The 16,697-nt window shown below is 38.9% G+C and overlaps 1 protein-coding gene across 4 annotated transcripts in view; it reads right to left on the reverse strand.

Annotated features, from left to right (window-relative positions):
• Nucleotides 1-8,539: 8,539 nt before the first annotated feature.
• The window catches only part of stxbp5a (syntaxin binding protein 5a (tomosyn)), a 129,192-nt gene continuing 121,034 nt past the window's right edge, over nucleotides 8,540-16,697 (reverse strand). For all 4 annotated transcript variants that reach the window (XM_042503040.2, XM_088089126.1, XM_042503038.2 and 1 more), the window contains 4 exons: nucleotides 15,902-16,067; nucleotides 14,564-14,675; nucleotides 14,242-14,462; nucleotides 8,540-12,373 (listed from right to left, as the gene is read on the reverse strand). In XM_042503040.2, coding sequence (XP_042358974.1) covers nucleotides 12,332-12,373; nucleotides 14,242-14,462; nucleotides 14,564-14,675; nucleotides 15,902-16,067 — 541 coding nt within the window. In that variant the 3' untranslated portion in view covers nucleotides 8,540-12,331. The remainder of the gene's footprint in view (nucleotides 12,374-14,241; nucleotides 14,463-14,563; nucleotides 14,676-15,901; nucleotides 16,068-16,697) is intronic.

Raw genomic sequence — 16,697 nt, forward strand, 5'->3', positions numbered from 1 at the left:
CTCTTTCCTAAACAGCATTAAATATTTTGACAAGTGAAATGTTCAAGGATTTTACAGACGCAACAAATCAAATCCTTCCACAAATGGGCACAAATGGCAGGCATGTCTGTTTGTAAAGTGCCAACTCTCCTTCAAGATATACAGCTCATTCTGCCGTCAGAGAAGCACTTGGGTCCCAAAGGACGAATACATCAAAACCACTCGTCTTCTTGTAATGACAAAATATACCAAGACTGAACTTAAGTAATACAGCTCTTAATTTACATAAAGAATTACGTCTGAAGGTCCAGTGTGTAAGATTGATGGGGATTTAGTGGCATCTAGCTGTGAGGATTACTGAAACTTCTCCAGGTTCCTTCAGTTCAGGAGGTTTTTATCAGGAGCAGAATTATCCACAAAGGTCTTTTCCTCTCCAAAACACACAAACCCAGTGATTTAAACTGATAAAATGCACTGAATTAAGCTTTTTTTTTAAATTGTCTTTAACAATTTGCATATAAACAATAGTGCAATAAGAACAGCATGTGCATTGTTATTATTTATGTGTGTGTTTATGACTATAAAGGCATCATCATTTCAAAAATATTCATATCTTTCTTTTTATTTAATATATGTGTTTGTGCAGTTATCTTTTTTGATGGTTTTTTTTTGTTGTTGTTGTCATATTCATCTGTGCATTGTCTTTTTTTACAGTTAAGGCCTGTTGCAAAATTATGCTATAATTGTGGAAAAATCTCATTATCAACACAAAAGTTGTTTTTACAACACTCTCATCTCACTTGCTTACTATGATGGCCTACACAAGAGAGTCAGTGTTTTTGGTTTTTTTTTTGTGGGCCCCTGTAGAAACATGGTGGTGCAAAATGGCAGGTTCAGTGAACGAGGACCTTTTCCCTATTTAGATATAAACGGCTAATTCAAAGGTAACAAAAAAAATCATGATTCTTATTTTCAACTACAGTAAAAAAAAAAACATAGTTATATTTAATTTCTGCCAATAAATCCCCTGAAATCCTACACACTAAAGCTTTAAACAACACACAAGAGTGACCATGAGGAGACTGTAACTTGATAAAGAAATCCGAATAGCCGCATGTGAAATATCTGTACATTAAAACATAACTACTGTAACATGACAGCTACACTGACAGACGACAAGACATGACCAGTTTTCTACCACCTCTTCTCTCTAGGAACAAGTCTTCCATCCCTTCATGGCTCACAGAACCAGACTGATTAAACTCCACTTCAGTGCATGTTGTAATTATACACACAAAACCTCAATTTGTGTTTATTAGTGCTGTGGTATTTCAAAACCACATATTACAGCAAATTGAAATTGGTTGCACAGGCTGAGGGTTTGGATGACGGCCATTTTGTTTTTGGTCTGCATTCCATGACGTTGTTTTTTGCACGCGTGCCCGTTCCCTCTCTGCTAAACATGGGCACAAGACAAGTATTTTGTTTGTGTCTTATTTTACTTTTTACAGCCGTCATCTAGGCGTGTGAGCAAAGCAGGAACACACATGTATAAAGACAGGTATCATAGCCAAATGGGAGTCTGTAGGGCAGAGAGGAGAGCGTGTGATTGACCAATCAGAGGGCAGCAGGTCACGGATCCATCACAGAGCCTTTCAGACTCTATTCGCTCCACCAGGGAGAGAACTACTGAATTCAAGCCATTTTAAAATTACGAGGTCAGAGCCCCCCCACACACACACGCACGCACACACACACACACACGCACACGCACACGCACACAGAAGGAAACATACAGATGATATTCTACTTTTTTTTCTAAAACACAGATGGTTCTCAGCTTGACAGATTGGAGCAAATGATCCTTTTAACACATTTCTCTGTTATGTGCGGGTGGATGTTAACTGGGTACCGTTAAACCAAACAGAAACATATGTATTTCAATGAGCCTTGACTAACAGCTCAAACTTCTGCCTCTTTTACTGTGAGAGCGAGAGATGCCTCTTCAGCAGCAATTGGTTCAAATAAGACAGATAGAGGAATGTGCTGCATATTTTAGAGATGAAAAACTTTCAAAAGGCACTTTTTCATTTTCTATTTTCTTACAGAAATACAGTCGAAATGATGTAATCCTTCTGGCCCCTGTCTATAGAAGGACAGTCACACTTAGTTAGGATACTCACGTTTCAAAATGCGATCCTCATATTACTGCAGAACCACAGCATTAACCAGCTGTAACTTATGACTAATAAATAGGCCCCAAAAATAGCATCAACCTGTGGATGGATGTTAGTCATTATCATATAATTGTCCACTCATTAAAGTCATTGCTTACTGTCCATATTTACAATTATATTAAATTGAACCATCTGAAAGTGAACTCATCTGACACAATGTAAACCTCAGTCAAAAAAAACAAAATTATTCGAGCAAATGTCAAGAGACTACATGGCCTATCTACTAAAAAGAGGAAGGATTAAAGGCAGGTTAAATAATTAAGGCACTGAGGAGGGACCTATGTTGGCAAAATCATACTATTTATCTAAGCCAGAAACCGTAAAAACAGAAATTATAGTTGGATTTTCAAATTGCCAACAGTCTTTGAACATATCATGTGCAAACACTTTAGTGGGGAAAATTAACTAAATCTATGTCTAAAATAGTGATATTTCATCAAAATTACTCTATTCTACACATCTCATCTAAAAATGTAGCACCAACCAGATCCTGAAAAAACAAACAAACATGAAATTGTGCGCTCCGGCATGCATGGCAAAGGCTTTTTTTTCTCAATTTTTGAAATTTGTTTTTAATTTTTAACTTTCAAATATCAAAGGATGAGGGTTTTTTTATCTAACAGATCTTTAGATCTTTAATGGTGTAAAGAATTTTGAATGTAGGCTAAAGATACCTCTATTTGGTGTGAATATGTAAAAAAAAAAAAAAAAAATGGTTATTTATGGTGAAGAGAGGGTCATGCACTTTCCTCCAGTCACTCATAGATGCTCATGAAAAAATATCTGCAGCTTTGGGGAAGGTCAAGATTAAAAGAAAAATTTTTTTTTTTTCAAACCCAAGCCACCCCTTTCTGTGATAAATACTGCACAGTCCCTAATCTAAAGATCTACAACCAGAAACCATAGTTGTAGCTTTGGGGAAGGTCAAGATTTAATAAAAACAAAAAATACCTTAAGTCACATCCAAGCCACCCCCTTCTGTGATAAATACTGCACAGTCCCAAATCTAAAAATCTATAACTAGAAATCTTTTTGAAGTGCAGCAAGCTAAGACATTCCATGCAATTGGTAATTAAAATCACCAAAAAAATCTTGGAACAGCAGACAATAGTCCTTTTATGATTAAGGTTGGCAGTGCATGTGGCTGATTGTAGCAGCACTGCAAACAATAAAACAGAAGCTTGGCAGTTAACTACATGCAATGATATAAATAGCAAAGCAAGTTGACACACAGGCCTAAAGCCTTTTCTTCCTCATGACATATCCTTTAAAGCTTAACTGGATAAGAAAAAACTTGTAGAAAACGGGAATTGTGTGACAAAAGCCTTGGTAGTTTTTCCCATGAAGCCAATATTACAGGGAAATTGTTATGTGAATGCTCTGTGCGCAAGACAACAGTCATGTTTACATCCCCATAAAGCCAATATACAATATTACCCCTCTACTAAGTTCAGAAAAGGAGCCAACAGGAGACAGCAGGAGCAGCCGGGGGAAATATGCTGCACAAACAATTCAGCTCATAACACACAAGTCATTACTCAAAGCTAGTATACATTCATCACCATGTAAGTCAACAGAGCACCATACTGTGCATGCCAATTTGCCAAGAGCTCAGCGACGACAACAAATGACAGCAAATACGCTGCATACAGAAAGGTAGCAGCAGCATAAAAACTGGAATTAGCAGCCAATAAACACAAATGAGGCTACGTTAGGTGCAATAGTTAAATAAAAAACAGAGCTGCAACCTGTAGCCGAGCACAGACACACCAACTCAACAGCAAAGACACTTGAGATATATATACAGCATATTAGCACAAGCAGCTAACAAGCTAACGCTTACCTTGTTGTGGAGACTTCATGTCAGTGCAGTCCCAGGTGTAGACAGCGAAGTCAAACTTCTGGCCTAAATTCGAATATATAACATCGCCTACCTAATTTACAACTTTTATGACTAAAAAATGATAAATAAAAACAACGAAGAATATGGGAGTAACTTTGCTTGTTACTTTTTTCCATAGCAGACAGCTCTGACTTGACTGTGGCGGCAGGACAGGCACAGGTAACAGTACACAGGTGTAACTGACCTGGTTTCTGATTAGACAAGTTTCGGCACCGAATATCGAACTGTTTCGGAACGTTCGAGCGTTCGAGACGGGTTTGGAAACGTCACGTGATCATGTCAAACCCATCGCACTAGAATAAACAAATCTCTTAAAGGGCTCTGGTCAAACCGTCAATGATGATGGCTCGGTTCCGTTTAGTGTCCCTGGAGGGCGCTCTGGCTAGCAACCATGTAGAATAGCAAAGCACTGCACCTGGCTCATTGTAAAGGAATGCAGCCATTAATTTAGGTTATACATTGCACAAATATGTCTGCCTAAAAAGGTCTATGTCAGGGATATTCAACTTGCTTTGCCACTTTTGTAAAATGACAGGAGGCCAGGGCAAGTTAATAAACAAGCCTTAATAATATTTATCAGTATAATAAATTAATTGCCCATTTTAAATTTTGTTCTCATGTTTGTTGCTCAGATGCAGTGGCAGCACCCTGAGCTCATGTGTATGCAGGGGCATTTCTAAGATTTGAGGATACTGGGGGCTTAACCTCTGTCGGTGGGTCTGGAGGATAGGCTACTTAACGCACTCTGGCACCTTGTTAACATTCAAAGTACCAAAAAAAAAATTACCAATGGGAATTAATTTACTTTCATTAGGGATTAAAATATGGACAGTAAGCCACCCCGCCACCCTCTCACCCACAGGCAGGGGTGACGTAGTGGGTGGGTGAAGTGATAGGCTAGTGAATGCCCAAGGTCCCAATGGGACCTTCAAAAACTGTAGAATAATAAGTTTGGTTTTGTTTACAGTTTTTTATAAACTAAAAATGAAAATTTGCAGAATAAATTGGCTGAAAGACTGAACTTTGTGAGATGAAAAAAAAAAAACTGTCTTGGGCCCATCTCACCCCTTTTAGGTGCAAGTGTCCAATACAAAATAACACATGATGTTCAAGTTTGAAATTAAAAGTTATGCCCCTGAAATGAGATATCTATCAAGTTGAAATTGTAGGATATTCTTTTCTTTTGTTCTTCAGATTCAGCTGGTTTAACAATAAACACAGGTGAAAGTTTTTGTCTGCCATTGCCTGTCATTACTCAAGTTATCTTCTTAGATATCACACAGTGAGAAAACAAACTCAAAAAAATATTTCTAACTACACAGAGGGTTCAAACCCAGCTAAAGCACTTCATCCAGCTTATTCTCCTTCTGCCTCCCTCAGGTGTCATGTTCATTCCTGCTGTAAAGATGTGGCTCAGGTCATTCATGTTTCCAGTCACGACGGCAACAGTCACACTGACGCGTCATTCACTGAGCAGTAAGCTCTGGCTTGCCTAACACTATATCTGTGTGTGTTTGTGCATGTACTAACGAGGTCAGTGGTTCAACAGTATGCATCAACAAACATTTCTCCCCGGTGACCCTCTCTTCATGGCTTCAGTCAAATTGAACAAATCAACATGACGTTTTTTTCACCATCGGGCCAATCTCCCACCGTCTGTCTCTGTCTTTCTTTCTCTTCCCTTAACTTACCCTTCAACCTCTCACAGGCACAGAAGCTTATCTTTGATGAAAAACAACAGCATTGCTCATAATAAAATTATAACACCACTTTGTCTGACAGTTTTGTTTACATGGAGAAGGGATAATGATGTGAAGGCCGTAACCCCTATTTATTTTTATATATAGGGAAAAGAAAGTATAAGGGTAGGAGGAGAAGAGTCATAATTATTTCCTTGATATAAGCTTGCATACTTTTTTGTGCTTGCATTTTTTCTTAGATCATTATTTATTGTTGAACTGCGGCTTTAACATACTAAATATAAATCTTCAAAGAAAATTATAAGTTAAACAACTCCTGTTTAGAAAAGGAAGGAGAACTCTGCTGTATGTTAATTTGTTGGCATTGCAGGAAAGCACAACTCTGATTTACCCAATTTGTTAAATCAGATAAGCAGACCAGGCGACAATTTTACAGACTTGATTAAAAAACAAAACATTACGGCCCTGGAGACTATCAACTCACGGTACTGCAGTTTATCTGCTTTTAGTTAGGTTGATCATAAATCAGCCAGAGAAGACCTCAACTCGTGGTCTGCTTTATCCTTCCAGCCAGCAATCAGTAGTTTTGTTTGGAAAAGGGTTTGTTGTGTTGGTTTAAGGCTTTTTCATTCAATTGGAAAGCCAAAGAATTCTAGTTACTGCTTTAAGTTAAAAATTGTATGTCTTTATTTCTTTCTTTCAAAATATTGCTTTGTCTGGTTTATTGTATGAAATGAGTATCGTGTAAGATTTGTAGTGAAGACTGCTAAATGTAAACACCTGAAACTTCTCCCGGTCAGATAGAACCTTATAATTCTAGGATGATGTAGTGTTTCTGCAACACTGTTTGTCATGGAGGGACTGCTAACTACAGCGGACGATGCAAAAACACTGATGGTCCTATGAAGAGCCAGTGTCTGCTTTGTCCACTCTGGGCTATTGTAGAAACGTGGCAATCTCTGTAGACGAAAGCCCGCTCCCTATGAAGATGTGCTGCTCAGCGATTCTTATTTTCAGATGATTATACACTACAGAAAACGTTCTCAGTTTCTCCCCAAAATCCTTCACACTGGACCTTTAACTAATTCTTGCACACTGAATTCTAACTACTATGAGTCACCAGGTGTGGTCACACATGACGTCAGGCAGCATCTAATGACAATGTATAGTTACAATGTGTAATCTTTCACAGGAAATCATGAGCCAAGCTGAAAGCCTCTCTGGTTGCTGTGGTAATTGATCCACACCATAAGTCACTGTGGATACAGTACTAGGTGAACTCACTGACCCACATGTGCAGCTTGACTGACCGAAGGACAATTGTATCTCTGATTCCTAATAGTAATATAATAGTAGTGGTGTACTGTATGGCAGTTAAGTGGAAAAAATATGAGAGAAAACATCCCAGGGCAAGATAATTACTATGTTTCTAGTAGAAGACAACATTTACCAAAAATCAAGATCAGCGTCCCTTAGAGTTGCTTTGCCAGTGCCTGTAATTCAAGCGCAAAAACGTTTGAAAAACCAACCAAGAGTATAAAAAATCTCCTATCTCTGAAAAAAAGGTGACCTTCAAAAGCTCCACTGACCACTTCGTCACCTGCATCATGACTTCAAAGAATCCAGAGATCACATTCAGTGGTCACTTAGCGTGATCAATACAGGATTGTGTTGCTCTAAGAAAAAAAGCAATACAGTATAAGTGCACAGCAGACCTTAAGAGAGCAAAGATAGTCATTACAGTGACTGTTAAAAACAACTTATGCCTCAAACTGAAACCATATCTGCATAAAACATTTGCTGTGCAGCTGGATTATATGAGCTGCTTCATTTATGACTTTATTCTAGTTAAATTATACCTGGTTAGATCACCTAATGATGACTCATAGGGCAGTAAGATTGCATTGTTTGTTGTTAACCACTCTTAGTGCTTCCTTGTCCAGTCTAAGTCTATGTATAGACAACCATGTGTGTTTGCTGCCATCTAGTGTACAGATTTAAATATGGTAACACTTTAAACCAACTTTCCCATTTACAGCCTTGTCTGGAATGGTATTTGTCTTGGTATGGACATATGCACCAATCAAGCTACAACATTAAAACTAGTGACAGATGAAATGAAATACATTGATCATTGTTACAATGCAATGATCTGCTGAGAAACCTTGGTTTCCTAGCATTCATGTGGATGCCACTTGATACGCACTAACTACTTAAATACTGCTGTAGACCAGGTAAACCCCCTCAATGCAATGGCGCTCCCAGATGGCAGTGCCCATCAACCGCAGCAGGACAAGGCGCCATGCCACACTGCTAAAAAGGCTTGTGCTGTGAAGGCACATTTTCCTGCCGGGGGGCCACTGCTATCAAGGAGTGCCGTTGGACTAAGGGAGGTACTTGGTCTGCAACAATGTTTGGGTGTTTGTGCACGTCAAGCAGTATCCACATGAATCACAGGATCCAAGGTTTCACAGCAGAAGATTGAACTGTCACAAGATGATCAATGTTATTCACTTCACCTGTCAGTGGTTTAAATGTTGTCGCTGATCAGTGTACATACCCACAATACTAATGTACACCATTATAATTGTCAGTACTCTATATCACTTATATTTTACTTCTAGCATAATAATGCAGACATATAAGCTTTTCTTTTATCTGAAAAAGCAATATCCTATTTTGAACTCCATATAAGATTTTAAAAGATGCTTTAAGACAAATACATTTTCCACTTTTATTTTCCATTGCACAGTAATCTCTATCTACAGAATTTCTAAATTTTTGTGGCAGCAGATAAAGTCATAAACATCCATGTGAAAGTTGCATAAAACTGTACAAGAAAATTGGCTACAATGAGAAAAATACTGCAACCCACTGATAACTGTTGAATCCAGGACAGAAGATGGCATATGGCAGATAGACAGGACTCCCTCTTGTTGCTTGAGTGTGTGGATCGTTTCAGGTAAGAATACTGCATACTGTGATGAATGGACAAGAAACAAATCACTCATAGATGATAAAACAAATATAACATTGAAAAAAAGAGAAAAAACAAACACAAATAACAGTTGGGTTGGAGGGAAAGACACTGAACATGTTTTCGGGGATGACCTCTAGCTAAAACTAGTTTTCCTGAATTTTTTTTTCCCCTCTTCTTCACTTGGGGGTTTAAGACAGAGCTACCTACCAACATCCACACTACACTGCTTACTAAACACAGAGAAGGCCATATCTGTAGCTGTGGAACCAAGAGAGTCAGCGTAAGACTCACTGGAGGACGAAAGAAAGGCAAAAACTGAAGTGAAGGAGAATCGAAGCATGTGCGCAAAGACGGAACATGCCAGTTAAATTAAACCAGAATTTAGAGGTCATCCTCTTATGCTCTTTATTCTATTATTATCTTATTTTTCTCATCATTGGTGGCTTTAGTTAGTGTAACAGACACTCAACTGGACACAGAATGCTGACTTGAGAGACATCAGTTAAAAAAACAAAATCTTAAATTATATCACTTAATTCACATGAGCACACCCTGACATACAGCGAGACATTCAGACACACTCCACAAACACACACACAGATGAATACCAGAAATATTGTTGTGTCTGAGCTGTGGTGGAGTGGTTCAGTTTTTTGTTTTAAGGAAGCAGCTTCATCAACCATTTCAAACATTAAATGTTAGTCCAAATGTTCCAATTTATGACATATTGGGAGACAATAGTACAGTGGTGGATCTTCCAAAAGGCGACATAGGCAGCGACTTAGGGTACCACCCAGTGATGGGGTGCCAAAATTGCCCCAACAAAAACAAGAAGATGACAAAACTTGCAAATTTGCACATAATACTCTGATTACTTGTTGGTTGAGTTGTGTATTTGTATTGTATTTTCTCATTAGCTCTGTTTCTTGTTAATAAAAAATAAAATAAAGTGGAGCGGGGATGATATTTTTCTGTAGGCCAATGCAGAAGATAGCATCGCCCTAGTTCCCTTGTCAAAAAGCGTGTAAGAGTTTTCCATTGGATTTCGGATTATTGCAAAAAATAAAATCTGTGGCAAACAAAGTCTTATACTTACATGTTTTGTTAAGCAAAATAATCTTCACAAATGAACACCACAATTTATGATTTTTGAAGTGTAAATGCACTTAAAATTAGGCTACAAATGAACTACACTGTGGTTGAATGACCTCAATGCTGCCACCACAGCAAGGCTGTAAGCCCTTCTATGTTCTGCAGTCTCATTTAGCCACTTGTTAGCAACCGCCTTGTTTAAGACACCTAAAGGCTTCAAATTCTATGATCTGGATATTTACTAACCCCTTTTAAGCTATAGAACAAAACGTTAAAGACTCTTAAGCTTGTGTTACCACAGTCTGTATTTCAGGCATCTAAACAAAAACCCATTCAAAAAGCCAATGGGCTTTAAGATGAGGGAAACTCATTTCCTGGTTTTAGGATTTATTCCTGCAGCACTCTATAAATATAAAATAATACAAATTTTGGGGCAAGGGGTGAGGGCACCATAAAAGGCTTGCCTATGGCAACGAATGTGCTAGGTCCAGCTCTGCAATAATATTGGAAATGGTTGAGTTCCACTTATTCCATTTCTTGAACCCTGAAAGGTGATGAAGATGATCATCTTTCCTAAATGAACCTGATCCTGGGTCTGCACTCCATGGATGAAGTAATACTGTATTACAAACACTGCCACATACTCTCTGTCGGAGTGGTGAGCCAAACAATAATGCAATGGAAAAAAAGCTAAAGCAACTCTTTGGCGTCAGAAAAAATATGGCCTCTCTCCTCTTCTGTTGCTTCAGCAACCTTGACATTTTACTTTCCAGTTGGTCTTAGATTGTCAAACTATTTACTTATATACAAATAAAGGTTAAAAGCCTGGTAGACAGAGAGATACACCACATTTGAGCTTCACTGCAAACATGGAGATAGAAACGAGATAATAATGAGGATGAACGTTTCTGACACCAAACACAAGTCTTTTGCACCTCAATAAATAAACATTAACAACAACTTTCTCATACAGACAACTGTCAGCAAACCTGAAATATGTTTTAGATGTATTATTTTAAAGGATTACACATCCTTATTTATACTATCCTGCATATATGAATACACACAAATAGGGTTTCTACTTATGTGTATCTCAATATTGATGTGTGCTCCAGACGTTGGAAACTCCACCAAATCTGGCTCGACTATTTGTGTATTTAATACTGATCTCATCAGCATTTGTACAGTCACACTCACAGACTAAGCCAAACTGTGGAAGTGTATGACATTAGAGGGTGAGAGAGGCAGTTAACATCACATCAGATAAATGAAATCCTCAGGTAAATGATAAACATGTGTGGTTGATACGCGCTTGCTTTGAGATTTCAGAGTCGAGAAATCTGATGTTGCCGTGTCAGTGAGTACTAAATGATATATGCCTTTTATATCCTTGCCCTCCTTTTTTTAGATTCCAGCCCTTTTCATAAGGAGAAATTAATTTGAGTTGTTAGATAAAAGCCACAAAACGTATTTTTTCAACAAATCAAATATCATCCACTTTCACAACAATAGAAAAATAAGAGATTTTCCAATAATACAGACAGAGCAAAAAACCCAACAAATAACAAAGAGAGGAATGGCAAGAAAATAGAAATTAACACAAACACACACACACACACGCGCGCACACACACACACACACACACACACACACACACACATTGTTGGTAACAATATGAAAGTCTGTAAGATACAGAGGAGAGTCTAGAGGTTGAGCGAGATGACGAAATATCCAGTGTACATCAGAATAAGTTGCTTTTATCCCCGCGACTCTCTGCATAGAGGAGGCGTCACTGTCACAGCACTTCCTGTGGCTCTCCAACGCCACCTTCTTCAGCACCCTGCTCCTCGATGAGTTATCCCTTTCTTTTGTACTTGTCACTCGGAAGTGGATACAGCGTTGCACATTTATTAGATTTATGTATATATAATGATGTATTTAGATTCTTTTTCCTTCTTTTTACATTTTAAGAATTTTTTGTAGTCTGTTTCTTCGTTAGGTATTTGTCTTTTTTTCAGCTATGTTCGTCGGTTTGAATACTGGCCCCGACAGGCTCGGAGTGGAGACAACAGTGACGGACATTTTGGCAAATGAGAATGAAGAATCTCCAGGTGCGTGGACCAATCGGCTACCTCGGAGGAGAAATCAAAACAGAGATAAACAAAGAGACAAAAACATAAAAAAAAAAAAAAAGACACCATTATTTGCTCCCTCTGAGGTCGTCCTTCTCCCCTGTCCACCCCTCAGTTCCACCCTTAGACTGAGGTAAGAACAGTATTCGACATTGTGCTAGGGAAGAAAATCCCAAGTGTCCCAGTGAAGAAGGCTTGGAGGGATGGATGTATGGACAGACGGATGGGTGGGGGTCACGGTGAGTCCAAATGAGCCAATGGAAGGTGACAGTTGTGTCCGTGGAGCTCTGCTCCGCCCGCGTCACTGATCAGAACTGGTACCATTTTTTATCTTTGCACTTCAGCATCATCTGGAAACAGAGGACATGTTGGAGTGAGAACATGTCAGATGCTACAATGTATCCACTGAATGAGTGCTTTGCCTAGTCCTGCTCTAATGTGCTATTACCGACTAGTGCTAACCCTAACAATGACCTTTTCCCCCTAACCTTTACTGCCTCCAGAGATCACTGACAAACCAAAACAGCTCACTTTAAAGTCATTCCCTGTATCTTTGTCACATGGGTTTTGCCACCTTCCTGCCCTTTCAGCAGTCCTGCATCTAATTATTCCAATGGAAGAAATGAACGTGAGCAAAGATCACGACCAATTCTTCATCCCCAAAGTCATTGAAATATATACTGGACCCAAGCCACGTATATCCTGGACATTCTGACACTAACATGGCACTTTTTCAGACAAATAAATCAGGAGAACATTACCTTCCTAAAGGCCTGTCTCTGTCTTAGTAACACAGACCCCTGTGAGATCTGGCAACAACTGATATGATCTTGGACTTGGCTGGTAACAGATATTAAGCTAGCAGATAAAAACAAGCAGCAAAATAAGGAGCAAACATTCAATTTGTATTGTATGTAGTGTTGTATTGTTGTAAATCTGCCATTTTACTTATTTTCCTTTTTTGTACTAATTTTAGTTCACCTAGTCAAATTCTAAACATTGCACTAAAGAGGACACCTCACACATTTTAGAAACTATGTCTATCTCAGTCTTAAAGTGAGAGCTCCTGTAGGTTTGACACAAGACTCCTTAACAACAGTAGGGTGGACTTTCCACAGGCATATACTGCCCTCTAGTGGCTAAATAGTGTAAGTGAGTAATATTTCTGGAGAGCACTGAGTATTCAAGAATACATTTAGTATTCAGGATAGCACAGTTTTCTTTTTTAATAACACACATATTGTAACCAGCTCTGATGGTCAAATCAAAACCAAAACAACAATAATCTAAATAATTACCAATCATTACTTTTCGTCAGTGAACTTATAGTTGAGAGTATTTTCTCTCTGTTAGGTGCTGTACACAAGCAGTGTTGGGGTCATTACACAAAAAAAATTATTATATATTACTTGTTACTTTATAATAACAAGAGTAATGCATTACTTTACTTAATTACTCCTTGAAGAAAGTAAATTGTTATACAACTTGTTATATTTCTTTTGTGTTAGGCTGCATCATCCTGAGAAGCATTGTTAAGTAATTGCAATTTAAAAATTTAATGTTAAACCCTAAATCTGCCCACATAAGAGCACAAAACAAGGATCAATAGGAGAATCAAGACGGTGCTGCAGCAGCCTGTAACTGCCTTAAAATGAAACCATAGAACACTTCAGAGTGCAAAATGAAATATCAATAGGCGTCAATATTTATTATAAGAGACTGGCCTTCCTAATGGCATTAGATGATGTGCGGTTTTTAAAGAGAAAAACGTTTAAATGCCATATAAAGTACATTTAACAAGCCAAACACAAATAAACTCACTCAAGTTGCTTGATCACCACACCATGGCTTTATAGCAGATTAGTCCAGCTTACTTGACCTTTTTAATACTAAAACAGGGGTTATATATCATACGGAGGAATCTCTAAAATTGTTTGTCAGACAATTTCATTATTTAATTCTATGTTTATAATTTTTTTCTATTGGCCCATTATAATTAAAGAATTTTATGTAACCCAAGTAACAACATAATTGTTTGATCATTAACTACACTGCCTTCCATTACTGTGTTACGCACAAATGTAATGTCATTACAGTGACACATTACACCCAACACTGTACACATGTGGGCACAAGCATGAGCAGTTGTGGTGTCCTTGCTGTCACGTCACGTTTACTGTTCTCTCCAGATTTTAGACTTGTAAACATTTTCTGTTACCTCATGGGCGTGTTTGGAAAAGGAGTCTGCGCTGGCCATCATGGCAGCTGTCCTTTCCTCCAGCTCGCCCAGTTTCTGGCCTCTTTCATCCAGCGCTATCCGGGCGCGCGCCAGATCTCCAACCACACCAGAGGCTGCCCCCTTCATGCCCTCGATGCCACCTGGGCCTGGGATGTGCTGGGCCAGACTCCGGGATGCCTTTCCAGCTGCTATCTCACCAACTGAGTAAAAAGATGAAAGGGAGAAAAAAAAAGAGATTTGTGAGGTTGCATCAACACAGGACTGAACCACTGTGTATGTGGGATGTGTCGGTTTTGCGTACATAGCTCCTCTCTGTCCAGTGACTGTGCTCCTCCCCCAAAGAGGCCTTTGAAGAACCCTCTGTTGGGAGCCTCTGGTGTCTCTACTGGTGTAAAGAGTTCACCCAGCATCTCCTGAAACACCAAGACACACATTATCTTGCTACATACACACTCATGGCATGTTACACACAGATGAATGTACAGTAAATATAAACCTTGTGTTCATGTTACCAAAGACATTTCCCCTATCTTTTCCAGTCATTATAAATAATATATTGGTGTTGTTTATGCTCCAGAGATGCATGATGTAAATCCACAAAACTTTATTCAAGACTTAAACCTCACATCCTGAACACGTCTCATTAAAGGTTTTCTGTATTTTAACCTGAACCCTATTTTTCTGTTTTCTGTCCACGTGACTAATAAGAACAGTATTTTTTGGAAGTGGTCCAGTATTGGGCGAGAGGGCTGCAGCTGCTAGCAGCAAAACAGGCTGCAATGTGGGCAATGTCAATGTACATCCACTACAGCACTTGTTTTTGCCACTGATGGGCTTAGACTGTAATTCTAAGTAAAACATTATAAAATTGATTTCTACAGAGATAGACCGTTTTGCTAAAAAGTAAGACCGTTTTCACAGCCCTGAAATCACCACTGCCAAATCAACCAGACTCCATTTAAATAAACAGTAATTTAAGAGTGTATAGAGCCAGCATATTTTCACATTTAACTGGGTGAATTGAGGCTTTATTTTAACCAAACCAGAGTAAGTGAATGTTCCAACAGTGATTAGACGACATTTTTTTGAATAACTTAACTTTGAATGAAGAGTGTTTCACTACTGTAAAATTACTGTTTATTTAAATGGAATCTGGTGGGTTTAACAAAAGTGATAAAGGGCTTTTTTTCTGGTTAATCAAAGAGGATCTTATCGCAATAGGGATCATTTCAATATCTCTGTCACACATGGGGTGCCCAGTAACTCAGCTGGTAGAGCCGAGGCCCCATATACAGAGGCTATGACCTCCCCCGCAGCGGCTGTGGGTTCAATTTTAGCCTAAACCCTTTGCTGCACATCATCCCCTCTCTCTCTCCCCCTTTCACGCTTACTCTGTCCTATCAATTAAAGGCTAAAAAGCCCAAAGAAATAATATTTTACCCCAAGTGGTAACATTACAGCCTGTTTTGTGGCTGCAGCGCGCTTGCTAAAAACAGGACTAATATCAAACACTTTTGTTTCCATTAGTCACTTTGACACAACAACATGGGAAAATAGGGTCCAGGTTGAAAAAAAAACAAACAGAAGTTACCCTTTAAATCCATATGCACCCTGTACTTTAAAAAGCACAAAAACTGACCTGCAGGTTTTCACAGGTGTCCTGGCTATAAGTGATCCTCTGGACCTCAGTGGGGGAGCAGAGGTACATGGCCTGACCCAGGTTGGTGAAGCAGAACGTCCTTGCTATCCGCATGTCTGTCAAAGGCAGGTAGTTTACATCCATGAGCGGTCTCAGTCCCGGCACACTAAACAGAGGGACACAGAAATGAAGTGATTTTAGATCTACAGAATATTATAACACTGCCAGTAAATGACTTTTATTTTGTAGTCTTGGACAGTAACTAAACAGATCACTGTGGTTGTTGAGGTGAATATTTCAAGTTTTATCACTGTCATGATTTTTTAAAATCTAAATTAACACATATCAACCTTCTGAAACATTGATGACAATGTTTCTGCACTTTGAACAAACACACAGAAAAACACACACAGACAGACAGACAGATGGGCACCCTATCTTTGTCAGACACCCATATGGACGGCTGTTCTGTCTCTGTCCTCTGGGGAAGTGAATATTAATGAAGATGAGCGACAGATTAACACACCCTTTCCCACTTATACCCTTCCACACATGACATGAAAATGAACCTGGTATGTCTGTGTGTGTGTGTGTGTGTGTGTGTGTGTGTGTGTGTGTGTGTTTGTGTGTGTGTGTGTGTGTGTGTGTGTGCGCGCGCGTGTGCCTGTGAGAGCAGTTCCTGACCTTGTCATGTTGGTTTATATTGTATAGTTAAATTTGGGATGACGGTTTAGGACAGAGGTGTGAGGATGTGTGCCAGTGTGTTTGTTATGGGTGTGCATGAGGACATAAGTTT

Source organism: Plectropomus leopardus, chromosome 16 (assembly GCF_026936395.1).
Source record: "Plectropomus leopardus strain MGB_pleo_1.0 chromosome 16, ASM2693639v1, whole genome shotgun sequence".
NCBI classification, from domain to species: Eukaryota; Metazoa; Chordata; class Actinopteri; order Perciformes; family Serranidae; genus Plectropomus; species Plectropomus leopardus.